We start from the raw sequence: 25,422 nt of genomic DNA on the forward strand, positions 1-25,422 counted from the left end.
ATTCAATGAATGTCATAGCATACTTTAAATGCAGAATAAAGCTTACCAAAGAGAAAGAAACATGCCTGAGTCATTGAAAAAACAAGAGAAAAAAACTGTTGAGGAAAGTAATTAAACTTCAAGTAGAAGCTTTCATGATGTGCAGTTCCTTACCATGTAATAGCCCGGCAGGAGCTTCTGAAGAAACTCAGCTTCTTTGTGCTGAACTGTTTTGATGATAAATTCATCATCACTGGTCACAAAAAACAAGGATCCACTGGCTCCAGGGTTAGACAGTTCTATTAGAGGTTCACTGCAGATGGAATACTAAAAGAGTAAATGAATAAACATTAAAACATACACTTGATGTACGTGATACCTCCAAGAAGGACAATCATAGCACTGCACATCTTGGCTATGTTGAAACAAGAAGCTCTCTCTATGGGCTTTAAAAGAGGCTCCACATATACCAAGAAGGCTCTCTGTGAGATTTCTACAGATTTAATTGGTCTGTTTATCTTAATAATTCTATGATGAAAAACAGACATACACTCTTTACCCCCAGAGTCATGCAATAGCATCATGAATCATCCTATCTGTCCAATGAGATAATTCAGTCGTGTTGACTAAGGTGCTTTGTTTCCAGCAAATGTCCATAAAATAACAAGTGAAGATGTGATCCGCACTGTGTTTTATCCCTTGAACACCAACCCTATTCTCTTTTCATGATTTTCCCAGAAGATGTCATCTACTCACGGTTTCAACAAGGAGATGACTTCAACATCTGTATCTCCAGCCCAGATCTTTCACTAGGGCTCAAGACCTGTTCATCTAACACTTTAATAGACATTTCTAGTTTGGTTATACCACAAACAATTTATATGCAAGAAGTTCACAATCAAGTTAATCTCAAGGCTGTGGTTAGCCCATATGGTGCCTTTGTGGTAATTAGAGAGATGCAGCTCCGGGCCAGGATACAAAGTTGGTGAGTAGAAGAAAGGCTGGGGCCAGGCGTTGTGGCTCATGCCTAAAATCCCAGCACTTTGGGAGGCTGAGGTGGGTGAATGATGAGGTCAGGAGATCGAGACCATCCTAGCTAACACAGTGAAACCCTGTCTCTACAAAAAAATACAAAAAATTAGCCTGGAGTGGTGGCACGCGCCTATAGTCCCAGCAACTTGGGAGGCTGAGGCAGGAGAATCTCTTGAACCTGGGAGGTGGAGGTTGCAGTGAGCTGAAATCGCAACATTGCACTCCAGCCTGGGCAACAGAGCGAGACCCCACTCAAAAAAAAAAAAAAAAAAAAAAGAGAACGGCTGGATTCCAGTCTCCACTCCTTCCCCTCGGCCAGCTAGGAGAGCTTGAGCAGTGCACACCCTGCACAACTGCACATGGTGACCCTAGATCATCTGCTCCCTGTTCTCTGCCTTTTCCCTCTTTCCCTTAGAGAATGGAAGCATTATTTGCCTTGTTCCCCAAACCAGAAACTAGGGCATCATCCTTGACTCATCACATTTTCCCATCTTTCCTATCCAGACTGTTGATGCTACTTGCTCACTTCTGCCAACATCCAAAGTTCAAAAGTTTCATCATTTCATGCCTGAATTGTTATGGCAAGCTTCTGGTCTTAATTTTCCATGCTCATCCCCTCCAGTACATTCACCAGGAAACTAGGCATCTTTCTGAAATGCAAATCTCTTCATGTTTTTCTGGGCTTTCACATCTTTTGCAGAAAGACAAACATTGCACGTTCTCACTTATTTGTGAGATCTAAAAATCAATGGTTCTTAACAGAGCTTTCAAAGGCCATGAATGACCCAGCCTCCTCCCCAGCCTTCCCCCTTCAACTTTAGCTTTAGCCCCAGAGACCGACTTTTCATGTTCTTTTTTTTTTCAGTTTTTAAAAAATTTATTTATTTATTATACTTTAAGTTCTAGGGTACATGTGCACAACGTGCAGGTTTGTTACATATGTATACATGTGCCATGCTGGTGTGCTGCACCCATTAACTCGTCATTTACATTAGGTATATCTCCTAATGCTATCCCTCCCCCCTACCCTCTTCCCACGACAGGCCCTGGTGTGTGATGTTCCCCATCCTGTGTCCAAGTGTTCTCATTGTTCAATTCCCACCTATGAGCGAGAACATGCGGTGTTTGGTTTTCTGTCCTTGTGATAGTTTGCTCAGAATGATGGTTCTTAAAAGTGCTGCATACTCTCAACTCCCAGGCTTTTGCGTTGTCCTGTGCCTGCGACAACCTCCCTTCTACTTCCACCTGCCTACCACTCATTGTTGTATTTAATCAGCATTTAAAAAATACCTATTGAGCATCTGCTATGTCCCAGGCATTCATAAAGCTTATATCCCAGTAGGAGGAAACAGACAGTAAACAAGTAAATACGTTACACATCAGAATGTGGTAAGTGCAGGGGAGAAAAAATGGATCATGGAAAAAGCAGCAGAGAACACTAGCAAAGAGTGAGGAATGGGTTGCAGTAAATTCCAAATAGGGTGGTCACTGAAGGCCTCCTTGCAAAGGTGGCATTGGAGCAGAGGTTGAGACCAGGCAGCAAGCCACATGGCTATCTGGGGAACAGGCACTTCAGGCAGAGGGAAGAGCAAATGCAAAGGCCTGAGACGTGGTGGGTTCAAGGCACAACAGGAGGCCAGTGGCTGGAGCAGACAGGGCGAGGAGGAGCCCTGAAAGGGATGGAGCCAGAGAGGTCAGGGGGACAGACCACATCCAGTGCTATAGGCCACTGGAAGGACTTTGTTCTTTTCTCTAAGGGAGCTGAAAAGCCATTGGAGGGTCTGGAGCAGAGGACCTCTCTGTTGGGTTAGGAAACCACTGGAGAAAGACAAAGGGAAGATGCAGGGAGCATAATTCATAAGCTGCTGCCACAGCTTCAGCTTTCAGTGCCTGCTGAGACAGCACTTGCTCTGGAAAACTCTTCCTGGTTCCATGGATAAAAGATCAATTGCTTCCTGGCCCTGGATATTCTCATCACAGAAGTCACCACAAAATCCTGCAATTGCCTGTTTCCTTTTCCCCGAGTTGCAGAGATTGTAAAACTCTGTGTAGCAGAAACTGTGACTATCTTACACCGTGATACAGTTCCAAGACCTGTGCCTTCGAACATGGTAGGTGCCTACATACGTGGTAGGTACTCAAGAAATTTCTGTCAGATGGCTGAACTCCACCAACAATTGTATGGCTGTAAATATCACTGTTTTTGGTTTTATTAAACTCAGTGTTTATTAACTAATAATCCACATCATTGACTAGAGAAACACTGGGTGGCAGAGAAAAAGGTAAAGAGGCCATGCAGGTGTGAGATAGACCCAGCCTGGCAGAAGCAGGAGCTTAAAGAACCACATCGTCTTTAAATTTTTCTATTTTTAAATTTTTGATTGACAAACAATGATTTGTTTAATTTCAATTTTTTTTATTTCAATAGCTTTAGGGGGACAAGTGGTTCCCGGTTACATGGATTAATTGCATAGTGGTGGAGCCTGGAATTTTAGTGCACCCATCACCTGAGTAGTGGACGTTGTACCCAACAGGCAGTTTGTCATTCCCCACCCCCTGCCCACCCTGCCTCTTCTAAGTCTTCAATGTCCATTATACCACTCTGCATGTCTTTGCATACCCATAGCTTAGCTCCCACTTAGAAGTGAGAACATGCAGTATTTGTTTTTCTATGAGATATAATAATTGTATACATGTATCGGGTATGTGACATTTTTTGATCATGAATACACTGTAGAATGATCAAATCACGATAGCTAACATATCCATCACCACACACACTTCTTTGTGGTGAGAATATTTAAAATCCACTTTAAAAAATTAATTTAGAAAGATACACATTACTATTAACTATAGTCACCTTGCTATACAATAGATCACCAGAACTGATTTCTTCCATCTAACAGACTTGTATACATTCGCCAGCATTTTCCTTGTTCTCTATCCACGTCCTACCACCTCAGCCTCTAGTAATCACCATTCTCCTCTACTTCGATGAGTTCAATTTTTCTAGATTCCACAAGTAAGTGAGATCATGTGATATTTATCTTTCCGTGCCTGGCTCATTTCAGTTAGCACATTGTCCTCTACGATCATCCATGCTGTTCTAAATGACAGAATTGTGTTGTTTTTAAAGGCCGAACAGTATTCCATTGTGTATATATATCACATTAAAAAATCCATTTATCCTTTGATGAGCATTTATGTTGTTTCCATCTTTCCCATTGTGAATAATGCTGCAGAGAACATGGGAGTGCAGACATCTCTTCACTGTACTGATTTCCGTTGCCTTGGATAGATACCCAGTGGTGGGATTGTTGGATCATATGGTAGCTCTATTTTTAGCTATTTGAGGAACCTCCCTACTGTTTTCTAAAATGGCTGTATGAATTTACATTTCTACCAACAGTATATGAGAGTTCCCTTTGCTCTACCTCCTCATCAAACACTTGTTATCTTTTATCTTTTTTGATAATAACCATTCTAACAGGTGTGAGGTGATATCTCATTGTGGTCTTCTCTCATGATTAAGAATGTTGAACTTTTTTTATGTATCTATTGGCCATCTGTCTTTTTTTAAAAAAAAGACAAGGTCTCGCTCTGTCACCCAGGCTAAAGTGCAGTGGCCTGATCACGGCTCATTGTAGCCTTGACCTCTCCAGGCTCTGGTGATCCTCTCACCTCAGCCTCCTGAGTAGCTGGGACTACACACATGTGCCACCATGCCTGAATACTTTTTTGTATTTTTGTAGAGATGGGGTTTTGCCATGTTGCCCAGGCTGGTCTCAAATTTCTGGGCTTAAGCAATCCACCTGCCACAGCCTCCCAAAGTGCTGGGACTACAGGGGTGAGCCAACATGCTTGACCTGTATACACACACACACACACACACACACACACACACACATATATTTTGAGAAATGTATATTTAGGTCCTTTGCTCATTTTTAAATAGGGTTATTAGTTTTCTGATTATTGAGTAGTTTGAGTTCCTTATTTATTTTGGATATTAACCCCTTACCTGATGCATTATTTGCAAATATTTTTTCCCAATCTGTAGATTGTCTCTTCACTCTGCTGTTTCCTTTGCAGTGCAGAAGCTTTTTAGTTTGATGCAATCCCTTTGATCTATTTTTACTTTTTTGCCTGTGCTTTTGGGGTCACATTTAGGAAATCACTGCCCAAATCAATACTGTGCAGTAGTTTTTCCCTATGTGTTCTTCAAGTAGTTTTACAGCTTCTGGCCTTTCATTTAAGACTTTAATCCATTTTGAGATGATTCTTGTTTATGATGTGAGGTAAGGGTTCAATTTCATTCTTCTGAATGTGGATGGCCAGTTTTCCCAACACCATTTCTTGAAGAGACCATCCTTTCCCCATTGTGTGTGCTTGCCACTTTTGTCAAAAGTCAATTGACTACAGATGTGTGTGTGTGTGTGTGTGTGTTTATTTCTGGACTCTCTATCCTATTCCATTGGTCAATGTGTCTGTTTTTATACTAGCACCATGCTGTTTTGATTACTACAGCTTTGTAATATAAACAGCCATATCTTGAGGATATAGGCATCTGAAAAAACATCAAGGCTAAAAAATCCCAAAAGTTTTGTTCTGAGCTTGTGAATACTTAAGTCCCTATCATAGAAAAACCTGAAAGGAGGGACAGTGAAATAAAAAGTGAGAGGAGGGAGAGAGAAACTAGCAGAAACATGATTAAAAGGTAGTTTCTAGATATGACCTTTTACATTATTCTGCTTTGAAAATACTGAGGATAAAGGAAACAAAATTATCCAAGAAAAGAAAGAAGCAAGTGTTTGCTGGCTTCCTAAGTCACTGGCAACTTTCATCTTCCACTTCCCCTTCATTCTGTTAGCCTTGCTTCTCAACAATCTCTTACTAAACAGCATTAGAGCCTAAGCCTACAGATGAGTTGAGGATAAGTTAGGAAAACAGAAATAGCTATCAGACTGCAGACAGGACGCCATAAAAACCAAGAGGAATCAGAGAGCGCTTGCCCAGCCATGTGTGCAGACAAAGTGTTCTTGTGGAAGAGTGACTCGTGAAAAGGGCATGAGATTTGTACCAGCTGCTAGTTATGTGATCCCGAGTAAGGAATTTAGCATCTTGGAGTTTTAGAAGCCTCATTTCTAAAAATAAAGGTAATAATATCTACCGGAAAGTTACTGGAAGTTTTTAAAGTGAATGCTTTTGAAATCCCTGGCAAAGAGTGACCACGTATTGCTGTTGTTAATTTTATGACATGATCACACACAGGTAAGAGAAGCACATGGCCTACAATATACTCATTCCACAGGCAGGTAAGAAGAGCTGACACCACCCTAGGATGCACTGAGGTTCTCAGCCTACTGCCCATGACTTCAGGGTGATCCAAAGAGACACAAAAGCATTCTGAGTGAAGCAAGAAAATGTTGGGTTTCTCATTTACTCACGAATTTGGGACCCTGGAATATAAAGGTGTGGACTCCAAGCTCTCATAAGAAGTGAAGGCAGACCCTAGACTCTCTTTAGGAATTTGGATTCTTTGTTCCATGGCATTTGAATTCCTGACGCAGAACTTCCTTATGAGTAGGAGTTTACGTTGTGAAAATATGAAAACAACAAAGGATGCAGCAATTAGAGGCTGCAAATAGAGAAATTAGGGGGGTGATCCAGAAAGAGGTGTCTAGAAAAAACTGGATTCAGACCTAAACATCTGCTCCCAATTAAAGTCTCCAATTCTTCTATAAGCAGTGACATTAAAAAAAAAAAATGCAGTGACATAATATGAAGGCTATTTCATTGGTTACTACACTGTCAAATATTCTTTTATTATGTCATTTATATATAACATGAATGAAATAATAAATTGTTTTGATCCACTTTAATAACCCTTTGGGGGCTATTCATAGCCCAGCATCAATGTGCAATAAACTGTGATTATGATACTGAACAGGAGTACCACCATTATGCTGTAGAATTCTATGGTTTCTCACTCTACAACTCAGTTACTACATTCTCTTCTAAGCCACCTTCTTTGCAACGTTGCCTCTTAAGAGCAAATGAAGAGGAGAGATGGGAACATTTTAATTAGTCATGATCAAAAGCCCCCATGCGTGCTCCTGGGTTTTATGCACTTTCCAGGCACTTGTCATCTGTGCAAGCTGTTCTAATGTATTCATGCTCTTGCTTCTATTTCCTGCAGGGTCTCCCTGCTATACCCACTGGAGAAAAAGAAAGAGCAAAGCACAACCCAGCTGGGCCCTGCCAATGTAAATTAACAATGTAAACTTGCCCCATGTGGCGGAGATAATTTTATGTGCCATTTCTTCCCCTGATAGTATGAAATATTCACTCTGCTCGCTTTCTTATTGGTGCAGGTGAGCCTGAAAAGACTCATGTAAGTTCTACTGGATTTTTGAATAACCAGGCACATGATGGAGAAGGAAAGAACCCATGGCTGGTTGCCCAAGCAGAGATGGGAATGCTCTGGGGCCATTTGGCTTTGCCTTGGGAGGTGTTTGTCTAGGAAAAAATAAGGAAGAAGGAAAGTTTGCACTGCTGCGTGCAGAAGCTCCTTCACCGTACTGTTTCACAATCCAAATTATGCATGTTTCAACATGAAACTTGTTATCAGCATGCACATGGTAAATTTTAATGGGACTGAACACATAAACAGAATAATTCAGGCAGGAATCCAGATGCAACAGCAAAAAACTAAGTAGAAATACACACAAATCGCAAGTATTCAATATTACACCTAAGTATGGAGTTACCAATGGCTAGAGATCGTTCCCACACCTCCGACTTACATCACTATATCTTCACAAGTGTGGGTTTGAGTAGCCCAAGTTTGCCAGCCACCATGATGTACTTTGTGACTGGCACTGTATCCTTTGTTTCTTCACAGGGTTTTTCAAGCAATGTCTTATTTCCTATTTCTGTGCTTTCCTTTAGCTAAACTCTTCCAAAATGTGTTTTGTTAAAGGTGTTTGACTTCTTTCGGCTGTATTCTTCAGAATGGACAATCACAGGTCAATGGGCTAGGGAGAGGCTAGCTTGAGTACATATTTGCTAAGAGGTCTGTGATTCTCATCAAATATGGGAAGCATGAGGCCAGCTGGTGAAGGGTCTTCAAGCTCTTGGGGAGACCAGTGTTTGGTCTAGGCTCTGACCCCACCAGTGTGTGTAACCTTGGGCATCTCCCTTTGCTGATCCCAGCTTCAGATTCCTCATCTGTAAAATGAAGGATTGAGCTAAAAAGTCACTGAAGGTTATTATACCTGACATTCAAGCATGCTGTGTCATGTAAACGACCCTTTCCTCATCGATCACACTCCAGATCATTAGGTGTGGCCCCAGATAGAGCGGTTTGGAGGTGAGCTTCCAGAGACTCCAAGGTTTATTGGGGAACCGCCTCAGTCCTGTGCTACAGGTGTCTCCAGTGCAGGCACAGGTGGGTGGCAGCTGCTGTTGGGGACCAGGTAGTCATGTTTAGCTAGGGCCACTGCCTTTGTTCTGTTTCTTGCAAGCCCCAGAGATGTGTCTAGTTACTGAACCATGTGCATGGTGAATGAGGGAGGTGGACAAATGGAATCAAACAAAAACACACTTACGTACCTGGCTCTATCTTTCCCCCATCGTCTGTGGGTCTGTGTGTGTGTGTGTGCATGTGTGTGTGTGTGTTTCAGACACAATCTTGCTCTGCTGCCCAGGCTAGAGTGCAGTGGTGCAATCTTAGCTCACTTCACCCTTTGCCTCTGGGGTTCAAGTGATTCTCCTGTCTCAGCTAACCAAGTAGCTGGGACTACAGGCTCATGCCATCATGCCCAGCTAACATTTTTGTATTTTTGGTAGAGATGGGATTTCGGCATGTTGGCAAGGCTGGTCTTGAACTCCTGACCTCAGGTGATCCACCTGCCTTGGCCTCCCAAAGTGCTGGGATTACAGGCATGAGTCACCACACTTGGCCTCTCTCTACCTTTTAAGTTATATTTACATACATAAAAGTGAAAAGAAATTGTGAAATTAACACTCATGTATCTATCTTCCAGCATCAACTCATGAATGGTAAACTCATTCATGATCAATCAATGATCAACTCATGGCCAATCTTGTTTCTTCTAGACATCCAACCACTCTGCTGCCTTACTTCCCTCAGATTTTTCTTTTGGGGCTGGGGGCATTCAATTTATTTATTTTTAACAGTTATAGTGAGATATAAGTCAGAAAGCATTCAATTCACCCATTTAGAGTATATAATCCTTCTGATTAATTTTTGAATTGATAAATAAAATTGTATATTTTTATGGTATACAACACGATGTTTTGATGTGTGCATACATTATGGAATGGCTCAATCAAGTTAATTACCATATTCTTCACCTCACATATTCATCACTTTTTTTGTGGTGGGAACTTTTTCTTTTTTTAAAAAAAATGATATATAATAGTTGTACATATTTTGGAGGTATATGTGATATTTTGATACCTATACACAATGTGTAATGATCAAATAAGAGTAATTGGGATATCTATCACCTCAAGCATTTATCTTTAAAATCTACTTTCTCAACAATTTTCAAGTATATATTATTATTATCTATAGTGACCATGTAGAATCGATCTCCCACATTTATTCCTCCTCTCTAATTCAAATTTTGCTATTTATTTATTTTTATTTTTGTTTTTTTGAGATGGAGTCTTGCTCTGTTACCCAGGCTGGAGTGCAAAGGTCTGCACTCGGCTCACTGCAACCTCCGCCTTCCAGGTTCAAGTGATTCTCCTGCCTTAGCCTCCCGAGTAGCTGGGATTACAGGCATGTGCCGCCACGCCCAGCTAATTTTTGTAGTTTTAGGGTTTCACCATGTTGGCTCGAACTCCTGACCTCAAGTGATCTTCCCACTTCAGCCTCCTGAAGTGCTGGGATTACAGGCATGAGCCACCGTGCCTGGCTGTCTAATTCAAATTTTATATGCTTTGACCAACTCCTCAGATTCTGTTGAAGTACATCCCAGATATCAAACAATTTTATCCATAGGTACCTCAGCGTATCCTCTAAAAGACAAGGATTCTCCTTTTAAAATAGAACCATGATATTATTATCCCACCAAAAAAGTTATTTCTCAACACCATCAAATATCTAGTCAACCTTTATATTTCCTTAGTTTCCTATAATTTAGAAGCTTGTTTATTTGAGTTGCCTGGACCTATCTGTTAATGTTAATAATGTTCCTGATAAAAACTCTTCCCTCCAGCCATATTGGTCCACTAAATGTCCTTCTGAAAACTGAATACATCCACATCTCTGGTTCTACAGTGCCCCTTCCAACCCTTCACCCCTGAGCATCCATCTCTTTTCTACCTTTCAAAATCCCTTGTAATTTTTAAGGCATGGTTAAAACCACATCATGCTCATAAGAAGACCTCCTAATCATCACCCCAAGAAAGAGAAAGACCTCTACCTCAACCCTAGAGTATTTCATGTTTTGCTTCAGTTTTTACATTTATTGCCTGGTAGAGCTGATTGGTTTTCTACATAGACAAATTAGTATTCCAGTTTGATTTTAAGTTCTTTGTGTGTCGTGACTTGTAGTCTTTTGAATTTCCCTACAAGTATTAGCAAAGTGTTTAAGATATAATAGGTGTTCAAAGTGCCCACTGATTGATTACGTTTTGCCAGCTACAGGCACAAGGACTTCTCTTGTGAGAAGTGATGAGCCAGATTCTTACGCTCCTTTGTAAATACTCTAACCACATTATGAAAATAATTTTTCCAGCTTAAAGACTCATTAGGAAACTTGGGTAGGCTGTGTGGGAAGTTCTTCAGAAAAGGCTCTTCCCAAAGAAAGCAAATTTGTGAGGTCTGAATGAATGAAAGAATGGACGTCCAGCCTTTGGGGCAATGGATATGGGAGGGCTAAAGACAGGCATCCATCTGGTCATATTGACTGGATCAGCAGTGTGAAACGTAAGTCTAAGGCATCTCTTCAGCTGGTGAGAAGTTCAAGGAAATTCAGAAAGAGAATCCATTAAATTTGAGTGTGTGGCAGAAGATGAGAGATCTATCTTGTTTTCCATAATATAATATCGAAACCCCATTGGGGGTATATCACCAGTATAACCACATCGTAAACCCCATCTCAAACACATCACTCCATTATCATCAGTATAACCACATTGTAAACCCCATCTCAAACACATTTTCTGAATGATGACAACCTTCAGTAATTACAGAATGGCTAGAAACCAAAGGATGTTCTCTAACAAACACACACACACACACATACACACACACACACACACAGAGAGAGAGAGAACAAATGTGTGTGCTTGTGTACTTGCATTGGTAGTGACGGGTAGAGGCACCTGAGGCTTCAATTAAAGGGGAGTGGTAAGAGAAAGAGAGCAATATATAGATTTAAGGGCAGCAGGATGCCAGGGACTTTCTACCTTGCCCTCACCATTCTTTGGAGACTTACTGATGTGCCTTGAGAAAGCAGTATTGCTTCATTAGGCAGAAGTCATATGATTTTCTTACGGACCAAATAAAGAAGATCATTCACAGATTTTCTTTTTTCTTTTACAAGATTCAGAGGAGACATAAGAGAGTCTTCATCAGCACAGAGTAGAATCAACTTTTAATTATTTACATCTTATCCAAATTATAAGACGCATATTATATACTCTTTGTTACACATGTTGCTATACTTCCTCTGAAAAGCACTGTCCCAGGATCTGGCTCAAGTCTTATTAAGATCATTCAGAATGGGATGCACAATAAATATTTGATGGCATTCTTCCTACAGTCTTTTGGAAACCAATTTTGAAGAGCCCCAGGGTGTTAACAGTGATCAAATTATGAAACAAACCATTTTTTCATTTGCAACAGAAAGTTCCTGGCTCCTTGAACAGGAATGAGGTAAAACTCTGAGGTCACATCAGACTACCTCTCACAAAAAGGCTGTTGTGTCTGTACTTCTTGTGTGCCAGAAGGCAGATGAAGAGCACAGACAAATCAGAGGATAAAACATGCCCTTGTATCAAATAAAAATATGTTTAAAAAGTCTGCCTGAAGAGATCTTGAGAACAAAACTATCCAGATTCTTTAAAATGTTTATTCAAATTTGTAGGTCAAGGTGAAATGGTTGTGGGCCAAGGTAGTTTAGAGGAATGGTACAAATAAGGCAATTAACATAGAAAGGCTTTTGAATAGAATCTAATCAGCAAAATTCACAGGAGTATTTAGAACTAATTATAACATATCTGTTAGAATAATTATCTGAAGTCACAACTGATATTATAGTTATTTAAATATCAATTACCATCGCAGATTTTGCAGTTATCAGTAAAAGCTACACAGTCACATCAACATTTCTTGAAGCTAAATTTATAATCGTTATAAAACTTGGAACTTTTACTATGCCCCAGAGCTTTATAAAATGAGAGACACAAGCCACTTGTTGCTGTTGCTACGAGACAAATGTTTACATCACACATTTCTATAGAAGGAAGAAAAATGACAGGTTCTTACCAAGTAATCATCAGGCTTGATACCAAAAAGTTCTCTGAAATATCGGAATGCTAATGGAGCGTATGTCTTAAATCTAAAGTCTGGGTAGTGATGTGCTGGGGTCAGATTGCTCCCTTCGCTGAAGTCAAAATATTAAAAAGAGAGAAAGAAAGAACACATTAGCAAGGACAATTTTGACTGCAAATTCTAGCTCTATTAGTCCTGGGCCAATGTTACCTCTAGAAAAATCATCCCCTGAGAGTGGGTTTCTCAAAGTTCATGTCATAAAGGCCAATGATCACCAGGTAGAAACAGATGCTAGTTAGTGAGGGTCACTCTGTGCAGGCATTCCCTGTCAATCAGTGTCACAAGCCTGAAAATTCATTTATCTTTTTGTGCTTTCTTCCTGGGAAGATCACTCCATTATCACCAGTATAATGACATTGTAATGCTTTGGGTAAAAGATCTAGGCCTTAGAGTGTGGAGCAATTTCAAAAATGCATTTTTTTAAACCATAAAGTTTGGATATTTGGCAAACATTGTTAACCAGGGATAAGTGAAATTAATTCTTAAAACATCCTACCAACAAAGAGAACCATCACACGGAATAGGACCTCAATCTGAACTCTTTTATTTACACTTTAAAAAAAAGAGACCTTACATATTTAAAAAATTTAAAACCTGATTTCCATTCCCCAGTATATCATTGTCTTCTTTTCCTTTTTCTGGGTTCATTTTGAAAAATTATACACAATACTTATGATACATAAAATGTACAAAGAATAAACCAGTGCATATCAATGAATCCAAAATGCTGCTTAAGACATAAAACATTATCCATACAGCTGAATCCCCTTCTGTACTTTTTACTGGTCAGATCCCCTGAGGGATCGACTGGCCTAAATGTTGATGTTTATCAGTCTCATCCTTTTTATTCTTTGACTCCATACAGTATTACCTAATACATGAGCTCAGTCAAACCACCTAAGCCACTCATTCTTAAATTTTTCAGTGTTTTCATTGTTAAAATTTTCAGAAAAATTAGAACAATGCAATAGAATTTTATGTAAAGGTTCAAGATCCCTTTGATCTACATTCTAGGTGGGACATTAAGAGCCTACGCAAGTTTATCATGGTCTGCTTTTTATGGATACCACACAAAAAGGACTGGGCAAATGACAAAGACTTTCAGCACAGAATAAACACTTTGGATCTACTACAGTTTAAGTTGTTGAGATCAATCAGATTCTTGCATCAATGCCTGGCACATAGCAGACCCTCAATAAGTATTTGTTGAGTGAAAGAATGAGTCTTCAACATAATGCTAATAGAGAAGATGAGATTTTTACATGGAAATTACATTAGAAAATCAATGTGTAAGGCAGAAATTCAGCATAGTCACAGGTCACCCTTGAAAACTAGGAAGTATCTATTCAATATATCATATGCAACTAGTTTTTCCTCCTGCACGATTACCGATGACTGTTTTGTTTTTTTGTTGTTTTTTTGCTGAGTACCAGAGGATGGAGCTGGCTTGTGTTGTTAGGGGTTAGCACCATATAATAAATGGTTATCTTGAAAGGCAGGATTACACTCAGGCAGCAGCAAGGCTACACACTAGGAGAGTGATACAGGGACTAAGACTGCCTGAGAGAAGAGCAGTCACATTGTAAGGAATGACCCCCAAATCATCTGCTCATTTAAATGGTTATTGTTTCTCTAAGCAAGCATAGTTGAATATTTAGTACTAATGTATGATGCCCTGGTGCTGTATCCAACCATTTTCTCTTTCTATATTTTGGGATTTAGGAGGGGATTCGATCCCATGGGACTGTCAAAAGGAATGATTCTGAAACGTATATGGCACATGATAATTTATTAATATAAATGTAGATTATATAGAAATAAAGGGTAAAAGCAAAGAGGCTCAAAGAGACCTATAACATCCTTCGTGACTCAATTTTGCAAGCAAGTAAAAATAACCACAATGCCTTAGGTTCTGAAGCAGGCTGCTTTCAGTGGGCTAAGAGCGTTGCCAATTTCTTCTCTCTTTTTCACCTTCTATCTCATACAAAGGAACTCATTCTATTGGAGCAGATTTCCTTCAACATTCAAAGAGGTAAGATAAAACACCCATGTTCCACTTAAATGGAGTTTCTCTCATATTTTTGCAGTTTTGGCCCAAGATTTTATCAGAGAGGATGCTGCATTTACTATTATTATTTTCATTTTGGGTTAGTTCTGGGCTCCTTGGATTATTCATCTTTCCCTGAAGTTTCCATTCATTATAAAAATTTTCCTTAGATTCACATCTCTCTGACTACTGCGATTTATTCAGTTATAGTGTAAAAATGATAGTGTTAGGTTTCCCTGGAGTGAGACAGACACACAAACACATGTTCACACATACACACAAGAATGCTCATGTACACACAGCAGAGCAGCTTCAGGTAGAGAACAGGAACCTTTATTTCCTTAGGCATACAGAAATAATAATAGGTATTTGGTGGTTTAAAAAACCACTAAATCATTCCATGAAAAAGAATTAAATCTAGGTAGCTTTGGGCCATATTAAGATACAGAGAAGTATGGGCCAACTGTGAGGCAGGCTTACCTACATGGGACAATCAAGAAAATATATTTGTGTAAACAGAGAAAATGAAAAGGAGTGGGCATAATACTTAATGGAGGCATCATACAGAATGGATGTTGCTTCACGGTGTAATTAACATATAGGAAGTAACAATTAATTGCTGAGGTTACACAATCTTGAACCTCTGTATTTGTATGAATGGAAAGGAAAATTCTCATATAGTGGCTTCTATAAATTAGGTTCATAGTACATCACAACTCTTTGTTTGTTTTCTCTCCTAGGAAATTTTATTTTATGGCTTCTATTTTCCTTTGGTTAATATTAAGATTGGGCTGTACTCTCTTAAGTCCTACTGGATACACTGTGTGGTAGTTAAGATGGTGGATTTTATAGTCCAGGGAGACCTTGGTTCAAGTTGCCTCTGTAATTTACAAGCTGAGTTTCACCAGGCCCAGTACGGAACCTCTACAAATTAAGTGGCTTAGTACATGAAAAGGTGAAAGTTAAAGTACTTTGAATGCAGGGAGCCATCCACACATTTGGATGATTGAGGCTATATAGGAAACAGCCCTGAGCCAAACACTTCACATGAGGAATGTGTTGAAAATGTAGTTAAAAAGAAAAATAAATGACAAAATGGGAAAATATTTACAACTCATATCACAGACAATGGGCTAATCTCCTAATATAAAGAGCTCCAATAAACTGCATAAAAGTCCAAAAAGTCCAGCCAGGGCAATATGGTGAAACCCTGTCTCTATGAAAAATACAAACATTTGCTGGGCATGGTGGTGCACACCTGTAGTCCCGGCTACTTGGTGGGCTGAGGCAGAAGGATCGCTTGAGCCCAGGAAGTTGAATGTGCAGTGAGCTGAGACTGCGTCACCGCACTCCAGCCTGGGCAACAGAGCAAGACCCTGTCTCAGAAAAAAAAAAAAAGAAGATCAAAAAGTTAACTTAAAAAAATAGCTGAGGATACGATCAGGCACTTCACAGAAATGAAAAGACATGACTCAAACATAAGATGCTCAACCTCATTCATAAAATAAATGTTACTGAGAGACATTTTACCTGGAAGACTGGTGAAAATCCACAACTGTGATATAGCTTGAGGAGAATTGGTATTCTGAAATATTGTTAGTGGGAATGTAAATTGAGATACTTTTTCCCATAAAGGACATTTTCACAACTGCTATCAAAATTACAAACATGTAACTCCTTGATCCAGCAAATACATGCCTATGTTGTTCTATGGATAAACTAGCATTTGTCCAAAACAATATATGTGAACATGGTTACTCATTATGGCAACCTGGATGGCCTTCAGAAGAGGACTCGTCTAATTAATTATGATTCAGCTACACAATGGAATTTTATGCGGTATTAAGAAAAGAATAAGAGTGCTTATTACGTACTGACATGGCAAGATCTCTATGATAAATGGTTAAGTGGATGAAACATGATGCAGAATGCTGTGTATGGTATGTCACTGCTTGTATAAAAAAGAAAACAAATATTCTTTCGGCACGCATATTCATAAAAAATCCTTGAAGGAAAAACAAGCCACAAGTAACAGTGATAACTGGAGTTGGACACTGAAAAAAGGCACAGGGACAAAAGAAACTTTTCACAGTATTCCTTTTAAGAACAGGACAAACCTTGCTATGTATTATCATTCACAAAATTAAATAAATTTTAAAAGTTAGAGGTTTAAAGCCATAAACTGATCCCTCTTCCCCCAAATAGAGCCCTCCATGCTCAGCACCACAGCAGAAGGTTTGTTTACCTCCGCATATTTAAGCTGCTCCAATGAATAACAAATACCAGCTTGACATGAATGAAGTCTAGTGAACGAAATGCAAATTAATGAGATCGCTGGCCCCTGCTGGGCCTGGATATTTGTCAGGGGAGCAGGAGTGCAGAGAAAACAGCAAGTCCAGTGAAGGTCAGCCAGCAGGCAACAACCTTGGTTCTCTGAGGCCTCATGCGGGCACATTTACTGTGTGTAGGTGTGGGTGCCAGCCCACAGACGTTCCCCACAGAATCTCCACAGCACAGGTACCAAGTGCTTAGCAACTTCCAGCATGGCAGAACTGCCAACATTCAAACACAAGGACTGCAATCAACATTTGCCTGCTGAAGTCCACAGGCTTTCCTTGCCTGAGACTGGGGTTACCTGTTGGGTAATTGTGCTCAGCATCCAGACTTAGCAAAAATGAAGTCAGAAAAAGAGTAGACCTCCTAACAGTTTAAGATTTACCTTATATTTCTTCAGTGCACTTATGTAGGGTATAAAAAAAAAACCACCCAACAACTGACTTTCCTGTCTTGGCATAAGTTGAAGCTTTGGAAATCTCAGCTATGGGGTCTTAAGCAGTGGTTTTAGATGCTTGGATCCCATGGGCCAGTAAAATTTCGATAACAAAAATTTGGAATTCAACCTTGGATTTCCAACTTTATTTTGGCAAGTAAGAACCTAAACAATTAAGCAAACACACGTTACAATCCCTATCACATCATAAAAGGGAATTTTTAGCTCCAAAAAAGGAGAAAGAAATTTCAAATAAAGAACAGAAGTTTCTCTGTCCTCTTCCCCACTTATTCACTAAGAAGCAGTTAAAGTTCAATCACAGACCAGCTCTGGCATTCCAATATTCACCTATTCTGAGGCAAGTTCATTTTTAAGGCCAAAGCTACTGCTCGTCTTAGTCTAAAAATACATAAATCTTAATGGCAACGTATGTTCACAATTACACAATGTTGAAGTTTGAGGAAGCATTGGTCACCATCTGGAATTCCCCATTTAGCAGATAAATCAAAGTCCAGGGAGGGAAAATAATGGCCCAAACTGATCAGGAACAAACACGATTGGGAGATGAGACTCACATCAGGAGAAAAGTCACAAGCAGATAGGAATGGCTTAACTCAGACTTGACATTCCTCTGTTATTCTTTTCAGGATTCAGTTACAAGTTTCAGAGGTTTCTCCCTGACCAAATACCCAATTACTTCCACATGAGGCCCTCACACCACAGGGGCTGGTGGGCAGAATTTCACTTACAGAAGCTTTGGTCAGCTGGTGTTCTCCTCTGTGTGTACTAATAACATCACGGCTTTGTTTATGGGGTTTTAGAGCCTGATGACCAAGTGCTAGTTTTGGTGGCACTGGACTGAGAGATGTGGTGGTAAGCAATGGGGTTAAAACTAATTTAGCATCTCAAACTAACACAAGGGGTCCAGTTTTGGAGCTGAGACTCAAAGAGCTTTGTTGTCTCTAGAGCAGCATTTTCCATTTAGTGAGTTTCATTTATTTCAGATTGTAACCAAATCATCAGTAGCGGCTCTGGGGACTTTTGACAAAACTAGTACTTACACAATTCCTAGGTGATAGTGGTCAGTTTCGCTAAAGGATGCTAAATGCCCTCACTTTTGTTCAACAAACGTGACCTTACCCTCTGTGTGACGGGATAAATGAAAGGTGCTTTGTCTTGATGTACAGACGTTAGGAAAGCTTAAGGGGCACTACAGTTGGATGAATGCCACTACAATCCAGTAACAAACCACTGATGGTACCCAGTCTTCAAGCTGGACCTTCGTACACAGCAGTTGGTAAAAGTGGCTTTAAGGTATTATTCATTGCCTCTGCCAGTTCAGCCAAGGTGGAGATCCCTTGGTTTCCACATACAATTCTTTACGTAACTAGAGAGAGAGACAGAAATTGGTCCTCTCTTTTGCCAAATTAGATAGTGCTCATGAATGGAAAAGCAAAACAAAGCAAAACAAAAGACACACTCCTTGCTGGTGCCAACCTCCCATTGCTGAGCAGTTCTGTGATCGGTGCACATGAACTGCATTGTAAAAGAGGAGGCTGCACCATCTTCAGAGACCAACCAGCTGACAGCCAATCTTTAAAAGTCAGCCTCTGAAGACAGCTTAAATTCCCCAACCAAATAGTGCATTCTGGGATGTTATTTACTGGGAACATGTAACATCATCGGTTATCTAAACATTAAACCATCCAAGAAGTTATTACCATACTGGAAAACTGTGCTTGAAGATAATTTCAAACAAAGTAGAATACTGTATAATATCTAGTGCAGGCAATAAATCCTTTATTTTGAACTGAAGGAAGAGGTATATATGGCTTTTAATAATAGGAAATCAGTTTCTCCCCATCCTCACCAAATACACATTGAACAAAGACGTGAAGAGTTTTGATTTGAAGGGGCATCATATTATGGGCTTGCCCAGCAGCAGTCGCCTCTCATTTTCTCCCAAGAAGACTATGCTGGTACCTTTGTTTTCTACCCACATGTACATAAAAATTGGTGCAGAATGTTTGTATAGATCAGGAGTTGGCAATCTTTTTATTTACTTTTCTTTTTATTAAAGGCAATTTTTTATTTATTTTTCTTTTTATTAAATATAAAGAAATGAGATCTCACTATGTTTACCAGGCTGCTTTCAAACTCCTGAGCTCAAGCAATCCTCCCACCTCGGCCTCCCAAAGTGCTGGGATTATAGGCGTTAGCCACTGCACCCAGCCTTGGCAATCTTTTTCCATAAAGGGCCAGATAGTATTTCGAGCTCTGTGGGCCATACATTCTCTGTAGCAATTACTCAACTCTGCTGCCATTGTAGAATAGCAGCTGCAGACAATGTGTAAATGAATGGATGTGGCTTTATTCCAATTAAACCCTATTTACAAAAACGGGCAGTAAGTGGGGCCTGTCCCATAGGCTATTGTATGCTGACCCATATGGTATAAAACAGTGGTCCCTAACCTTTTTGGCACCAGGGACCAGTTTTGTGGAAGACAATTTTTCCACAGACAGTGGAAATGGGGGGATGGTTTTGGGATGAAACTGTTCCATCTCAGATCATCAGGCATTACATGCTCATAAGAAGCAAGCAACCGAGATCCCTTGCATGCACAGTTCACAATAGGGGCTGTACTCCTATGAGAATCTAATGTCGCCAGTGATCTGACAGGAAGGGGAGCTTGACCTCCTAATACTCACTTGCCCTCTGCTCACCTCCTGCTGTGCTGCTGGTTTCCTAACAAGCCACGGACCGGTACCTGTCTGCAGCCCAGGGTTTGGGAATCCCTGGTATAAGATGGACTCTTGGATAAGTTTATGTCATGATGCCTTGAAATGCAGGCAGTTGGCTAGTTTGTCAAACCTGTAACATTGAGTTATGATATGAGGCAATATTTTATATGAACCTTTGACATATATGTTTGTTTATCATTTAGGATAATGTTTTACCCCTTTGCCACAGTTTCTTGGAATTCTTTTTCAAAAGGTGGGTATTCCCTGGCTGTCCAAATAAATCCTGAAGTGCATGTGGGTCAAACCCAAGGGCAGTCTGTTTTCGTAACAATCTTTACATCAAGGTAAACTCCTGTTTGACAAGTGAAGAGACTGAAATATAGAGGCTTTAAAAATTCCTCAGCTGCATAATTATTCTTGAATATGGAAAGATTTTAAACTTTTACCACCAGCTTTTAAACCATTTTTGCCACTTCCACAGATTAGGGCTGGTTCTGAGGGGAACAAAGAAGCAGATTGAGGTCCATAATTCTAAGATAAAAGCTGGACACTTGTTCTGATTCAATAAAGCAGAAATACCATTCCCATGCTTTATTGCCACAATGTAGAGAAAAACAAAACTCTGGGGCCAGCTAACCCTAAGTTAAAATCTTGGTTTTACCATTTATTGGCTGGATAGCCTTGGGCTAAGTGACTTAATGTCTTAGGGCCAAATTATTTCATATACCAAATAGTGTTCTTATAAAGATGAAAGATAATAAAAATTAATATATGTTATATAAGCCAATTTACTATATGAATAAAACTATGCTTGGTTCAGTTAGTTCTTAAAAATTTTGCCTCCCTTTGCCACCTTAGGTTCTTGTTTACATGGTACAAGCATTATAAACCATCCTCCTTCTTCTTTATCCTATCAATGCATGAAAACTATCTACAACCTTGAGCTTCTGATCCTAACACAGAATTTGGGGTCAAAATATTAACATATGATCATGATTTTCTTACTTATCTACTTTGAGATTTTGGAACACATTTTGGAAGATCATGGAGCCAGACAGTTAAAAGAGATTTTTATATCCTCTTTCAAATTTAAAAAGGCCCAGGGCTTTTTCCATCTACAAAATGAAATAATTCACAGGACAAATTATGTACTTGATATTTAAAAATAACTTTGAGCAGCTTCAAAATATATAAATAAGAAAAAAAAAACATGCATTTGGTTGCTAGGGAAATGGATTCTGCAACTTCAGAGAGCAATAAATTAAAACATCTCCAGGTACCTCAAGTAATTAGTTCCATGACCCAGATAGACTCGTTGAGTTCTGGAGCCATCAGAGACTGCAGAGTGTTTTGGATGCTTACAACCAGGGCCTGTCCTGCCCACCTACCCCTTTCCTCATCCCCATATGGGCTTGGAAATACTTGAAGAGAGAAAGCATTATTTGACTGATTTATTGAAGTTTATTTGACATACAATAAAGTATACAATTTGTTACTTTTTCACATGTGTATATCCACCTGTGGAACCATCACCACAATCAAGATACTAAATTTATCCATCACTTTGTAGGGGTTTTTTGATTGCTACAGCAACTAGGAGATATTACTGGCAGGGCCTGGGGACCACGGATCTTCTGAAATATACTGTCTTGCACAAAGAGTTGTCTTATCCAACAAGGCCAATAGCACCTCCATTGAGAAACACTGGGCCAAATCCCTTTGCTAAATCCATGAAGACACTGAGTCCAGATGATGAAACTGAGGCAAGACTAGTTTCTTCTGTTTACTGTAAATCCATCTGGTGTGCCTGTGTTACTTAACAAACAAGATAGCATCTGCTGAAAGAAATTCTTGGTCTGAATCAAATGTTGAGGCTGGCATCTGCCATGGTGGTGTGGGAGTCCGAGTCCAGGCGCATAGAGCCAAGCCAGGACAATAATTCTTTTTAATTTAAAAATAACAAATAAGGCCGGGCGCGGTGGCTCAAGCCTGTGGTCCCAGCACTTTGGGAGGCCGAGACGGGCGGATCACGAGGTCAGGAGATCGAGACCATCCCAACATGGGCTAACATGGTGAAACCCCGTCTCCACTAAAAAATACAAAAAAAAAACTAGCCGGGCGAGGTGGCGGGCGCCTGTGGTCCCAGCTACTCGGGAGGCTGAGGCAGGAGAATGGCGTGAACCTGGGAGGCGGAGCTTGCAGTGAGCTGAGATTCAGCCACTGCACTCCAGCCTGGGCGACAGAGCGAGACTCCGTCTCAAAAAAAAAAAAAAAAAAAAAAAAAAAAAAAAAAAAAAAAACAAATAAGAAAAAAAATGCATCAAATGTTAAATTTTGTATTGCCATTCTAGTTTTGAAGGCAAGATACAGACTTTCATTTTCATGGGGTGTCTTTAGTAAGGTCGCTTGAATGAATAGAAAGCTTTCATGTATACTTTAAATAGTATGGTTTGTTACATGAACCTGAAAAGACAGTCCAGTCATCCCATGTGGCAGCAGAACCATGCTAGGACCCAGGCTATTTTTCACTCTGGTCAATTTGATTTTTTGGTTTTGACCCCAGCAATATTGCCTCACAAATCCATTTTTTTTGTTTGTTTGTTTGAGACGGAGTCTTGCTCTGTCCCCTAAGCTGGAGTGCAGTGGCGCCATCTTGGCTCACTGCAAGCTCCGCCTCGCGGGTTCACGCCATTCTCCTGCCTCAGCCTCCCGAGTAGCTGGGACTACAGGCGCCCGCCACCGCGCCCAGCTAATTTTTTGTATTTTTAGTAGAGACAGAGTTTCACCGTGGTCTCGATCTCCTGACCTTGTGATCCGCCCGCCTCGGCCTCCCAAAGTGCTGGGATTACAGGCGTGAGCCACCGCGCCCGGCCAAATCCATTTTTTTTTTAATTCGAGTACCCACCCAAATCCTACCCATCTGCACCTTTTTCCCTGGACTGGACTCTCGCCTGTCTTTCAGAGTAGATTCACACCTTCGGTCCATGAATCTCCAGTCTTTGTCTTCAGTCACACAGAACATTCCCTCACAAACTCTGCTATCTTTCCACTCACCAGTCCCCACCTTCCTCTTCCTACAAATCATCACTAAAAGGTAAGGCAGACAGCATGTCATTTTTTGGTCTAATATCTGATTATTTTAGACAGCCCAGAGAAAGGGTTGATTTGTAATTATAATTGTATGCACAGTTCTCTATCGCACTATTTAAATCTAACTTAATCCAACTAAATATGCCTATATGCAAACATCTATATCTATTTAGCCTTTCTATTTCATGCATCTATTTTAAATAGTTTTAATCTATATTTATTATGTATTTTCATTACTCCATTGCATATGTGTATACATATATGTGTATATATACACACACACACACATATGTGTATCACTTAATACTTTTCAAAGTTCTTCTTATAGACTTTTACTCATTTTACACAATACTATTATAAAGAAAATGAGGGAGGTAATTTTTTTCTTTTTCGTTCTTTTTTTTTTTGAGACAGAGTCCCACCCTGTCACCCAGACTGAAGTACAGTGGCAGGACCTCAGCCCACTGCAACCTCTGCCTCCCAGGCTCCAGAGATTCTCCTGCCTCAGCCTCCTCCTGAGTAGCTGGGATTACAAGTATGCACATTTATAGGCTGCAAATACTCTAAAATGCTATATTTTAAATGTGACTAGGGATACCTCTAAATAAACGAAAGTCAGCTAGCTACTCCTCTGCCAGTGAGACACCTGCTGCTGCTACCTTGGATGACAGTGAAGGCCAAAGACACAAAGTGCTAATAGATGTCATCTGGATATTTAAGATGCTTTTAAAAAATGATTTGAGTTTTATTAGTCGTAAGAGACGTGTGATAACTCCAAGAACAAAATTTGTTATCTACCAGAAAAGTTCTCTCTCTCAAGTGGAAAGTCATGGGCGAGGCCAGTGGTTCTCAAACCTTTCTGTAATGAGAATCACCCCTGAGGGCTTGTTAAAACAGATTCCTGGTTCCCACCCACAGAGTTTCTAATTCAGTTGGTTTGGGTGGAGCCCAAGAATCTGCATGTCAACAAGTTCCAGGTGTGCTGGTATTTAGGATTTGGGGACCTCATGCCTGAGCTACGCTTTCCCCAAGAGCCCGTCAATGGCTGGCTATGTTGATTGGACACTGGAAGTAGAAGAGGTCAGTCAGTGAGGATGGGGGGAGCACATGAAACATCTTTATACCCCCACATTCAGCTGTAATGCCCTTAGCACCCTGAGCTCACTGTCTCCACACTCCCACCAAAGTCCTCCATTTCTCCTGTTCTTTGTAGCCAAAGAACAACAAAGTTGAAATCTCTGGGTAGAGACCTTTGGAGACCATGAGAACTCAAACAAACATCCTGCAAACACACAAGCATTATGAGCCTAAAAAAATCATACCAAAAGATGAAGATAAACTCAAGACCCCCTGGCTTTTAAGAGAAAAATATGTACTTAATACATACTTTTTTTTTTTTTTGGAATGGTAGACTGTTAAAAACAAACACAGAGAACAATTCCAACTATAGAAAGAAGAGTAGGATCATGAGCAAGGATTGTATCTTGGGCCTTGGAGTTGTCCATTTTCTGCCTGGAATCTGGTTCTCATGGCTGCTAGAGGACCCTAGACAAGTAGACTTCAAAAGGCCAGTAGACCAACTTTATTCTGCAGCTAAGAGCATTTAAAGTAAAACTAGGTAGCTGACTTTTAAAAATTTATGGGCTCCGGTCCTTGGTGACTATGTGGGGGTTACCGCATGTCCACATACAAGTTTTATTTTTAGGCAATTGACACCTGCACACAGAGATAAATGTGTTAACATAATTCTTCTAAAGATACATATAGATTTTTAATAAGGTGATGGGGACACTAGTGGTAAACAAAGTGTCACTTTAGCCATGTTTACCCAAGCCTGGTAATAACAAGGCTTATTTTGAAGAGAAATGTTAAAATCAATTCTCACAGCTTCAAAGACAAAATAATTACCTCCAAGTCCCCAAATTGAACATCTTTATTTTTATTTTTCAGATCATTTGAAAAATTCTGTCACTTGTGGTGATTCTTTTTTTTTTTTTTTTAATTTTTTTTTTTTTAATCAGTGTTGACCAGGTTGACCTCGAATGCGTAGCCTCACCTCCCTGAGTGCCAGGGCAATGGGCCTGAGCCACGATACTTCTTATTTAATGATTACTTCTTCTCTTCCTAAATGAAGGTAGTAATATAATTTTTAATTAATTAGTTTTATTG

The 25,422-nt window shown here is 40.0% G+C and overlaps 1 protein-coding gene across 3 annotated transcripts in view; it reads right to left on the reverse strand.

Moving 5' to 3' along the window:
- The window catches only part of PIP5K1B (phosphatidylinositol-4-phosphate 5-kinase type 1 beta), a 309,699-nt gene that overhangs the window by 123,002 nt on the left and 161,275 nt on the right, over positions 1–25,422 (reverse strand). For all 3 annotated transcript variants that reach the window (XM_003911777.4, XM_009188894.4, XM_009188896.4), the window contains 2 exons: positions 12,539–12,656; positions 154–306 (listed from right to left, as the gene is read on the reverse strand). In XM_003911777.4, coding sequence (XP_003911826.1) covers positions 154–306; positions 12,539–12,656 — 271 coding nt within the window. The remainder of the gene's footprint in view (positions 1–153; positions 307–12,538; positions 12,657–25,422) is intronic.

The sequence above is a fragment of the Papio anubis genome, chromosome 13 (assembly GCF_008728515.1).
Source record: "Papio anubis isolate 15944 chromosome 13, Panubis1.0, whole genome shotgun sequence".
In the NCBI taxonomy this organism is placed as follows: domain Eukaryota; kingdom Metazoa; phylum Chordata; class Mammalia; order Primates; family Cercopithecidae; genus Papio; species Papio anubis.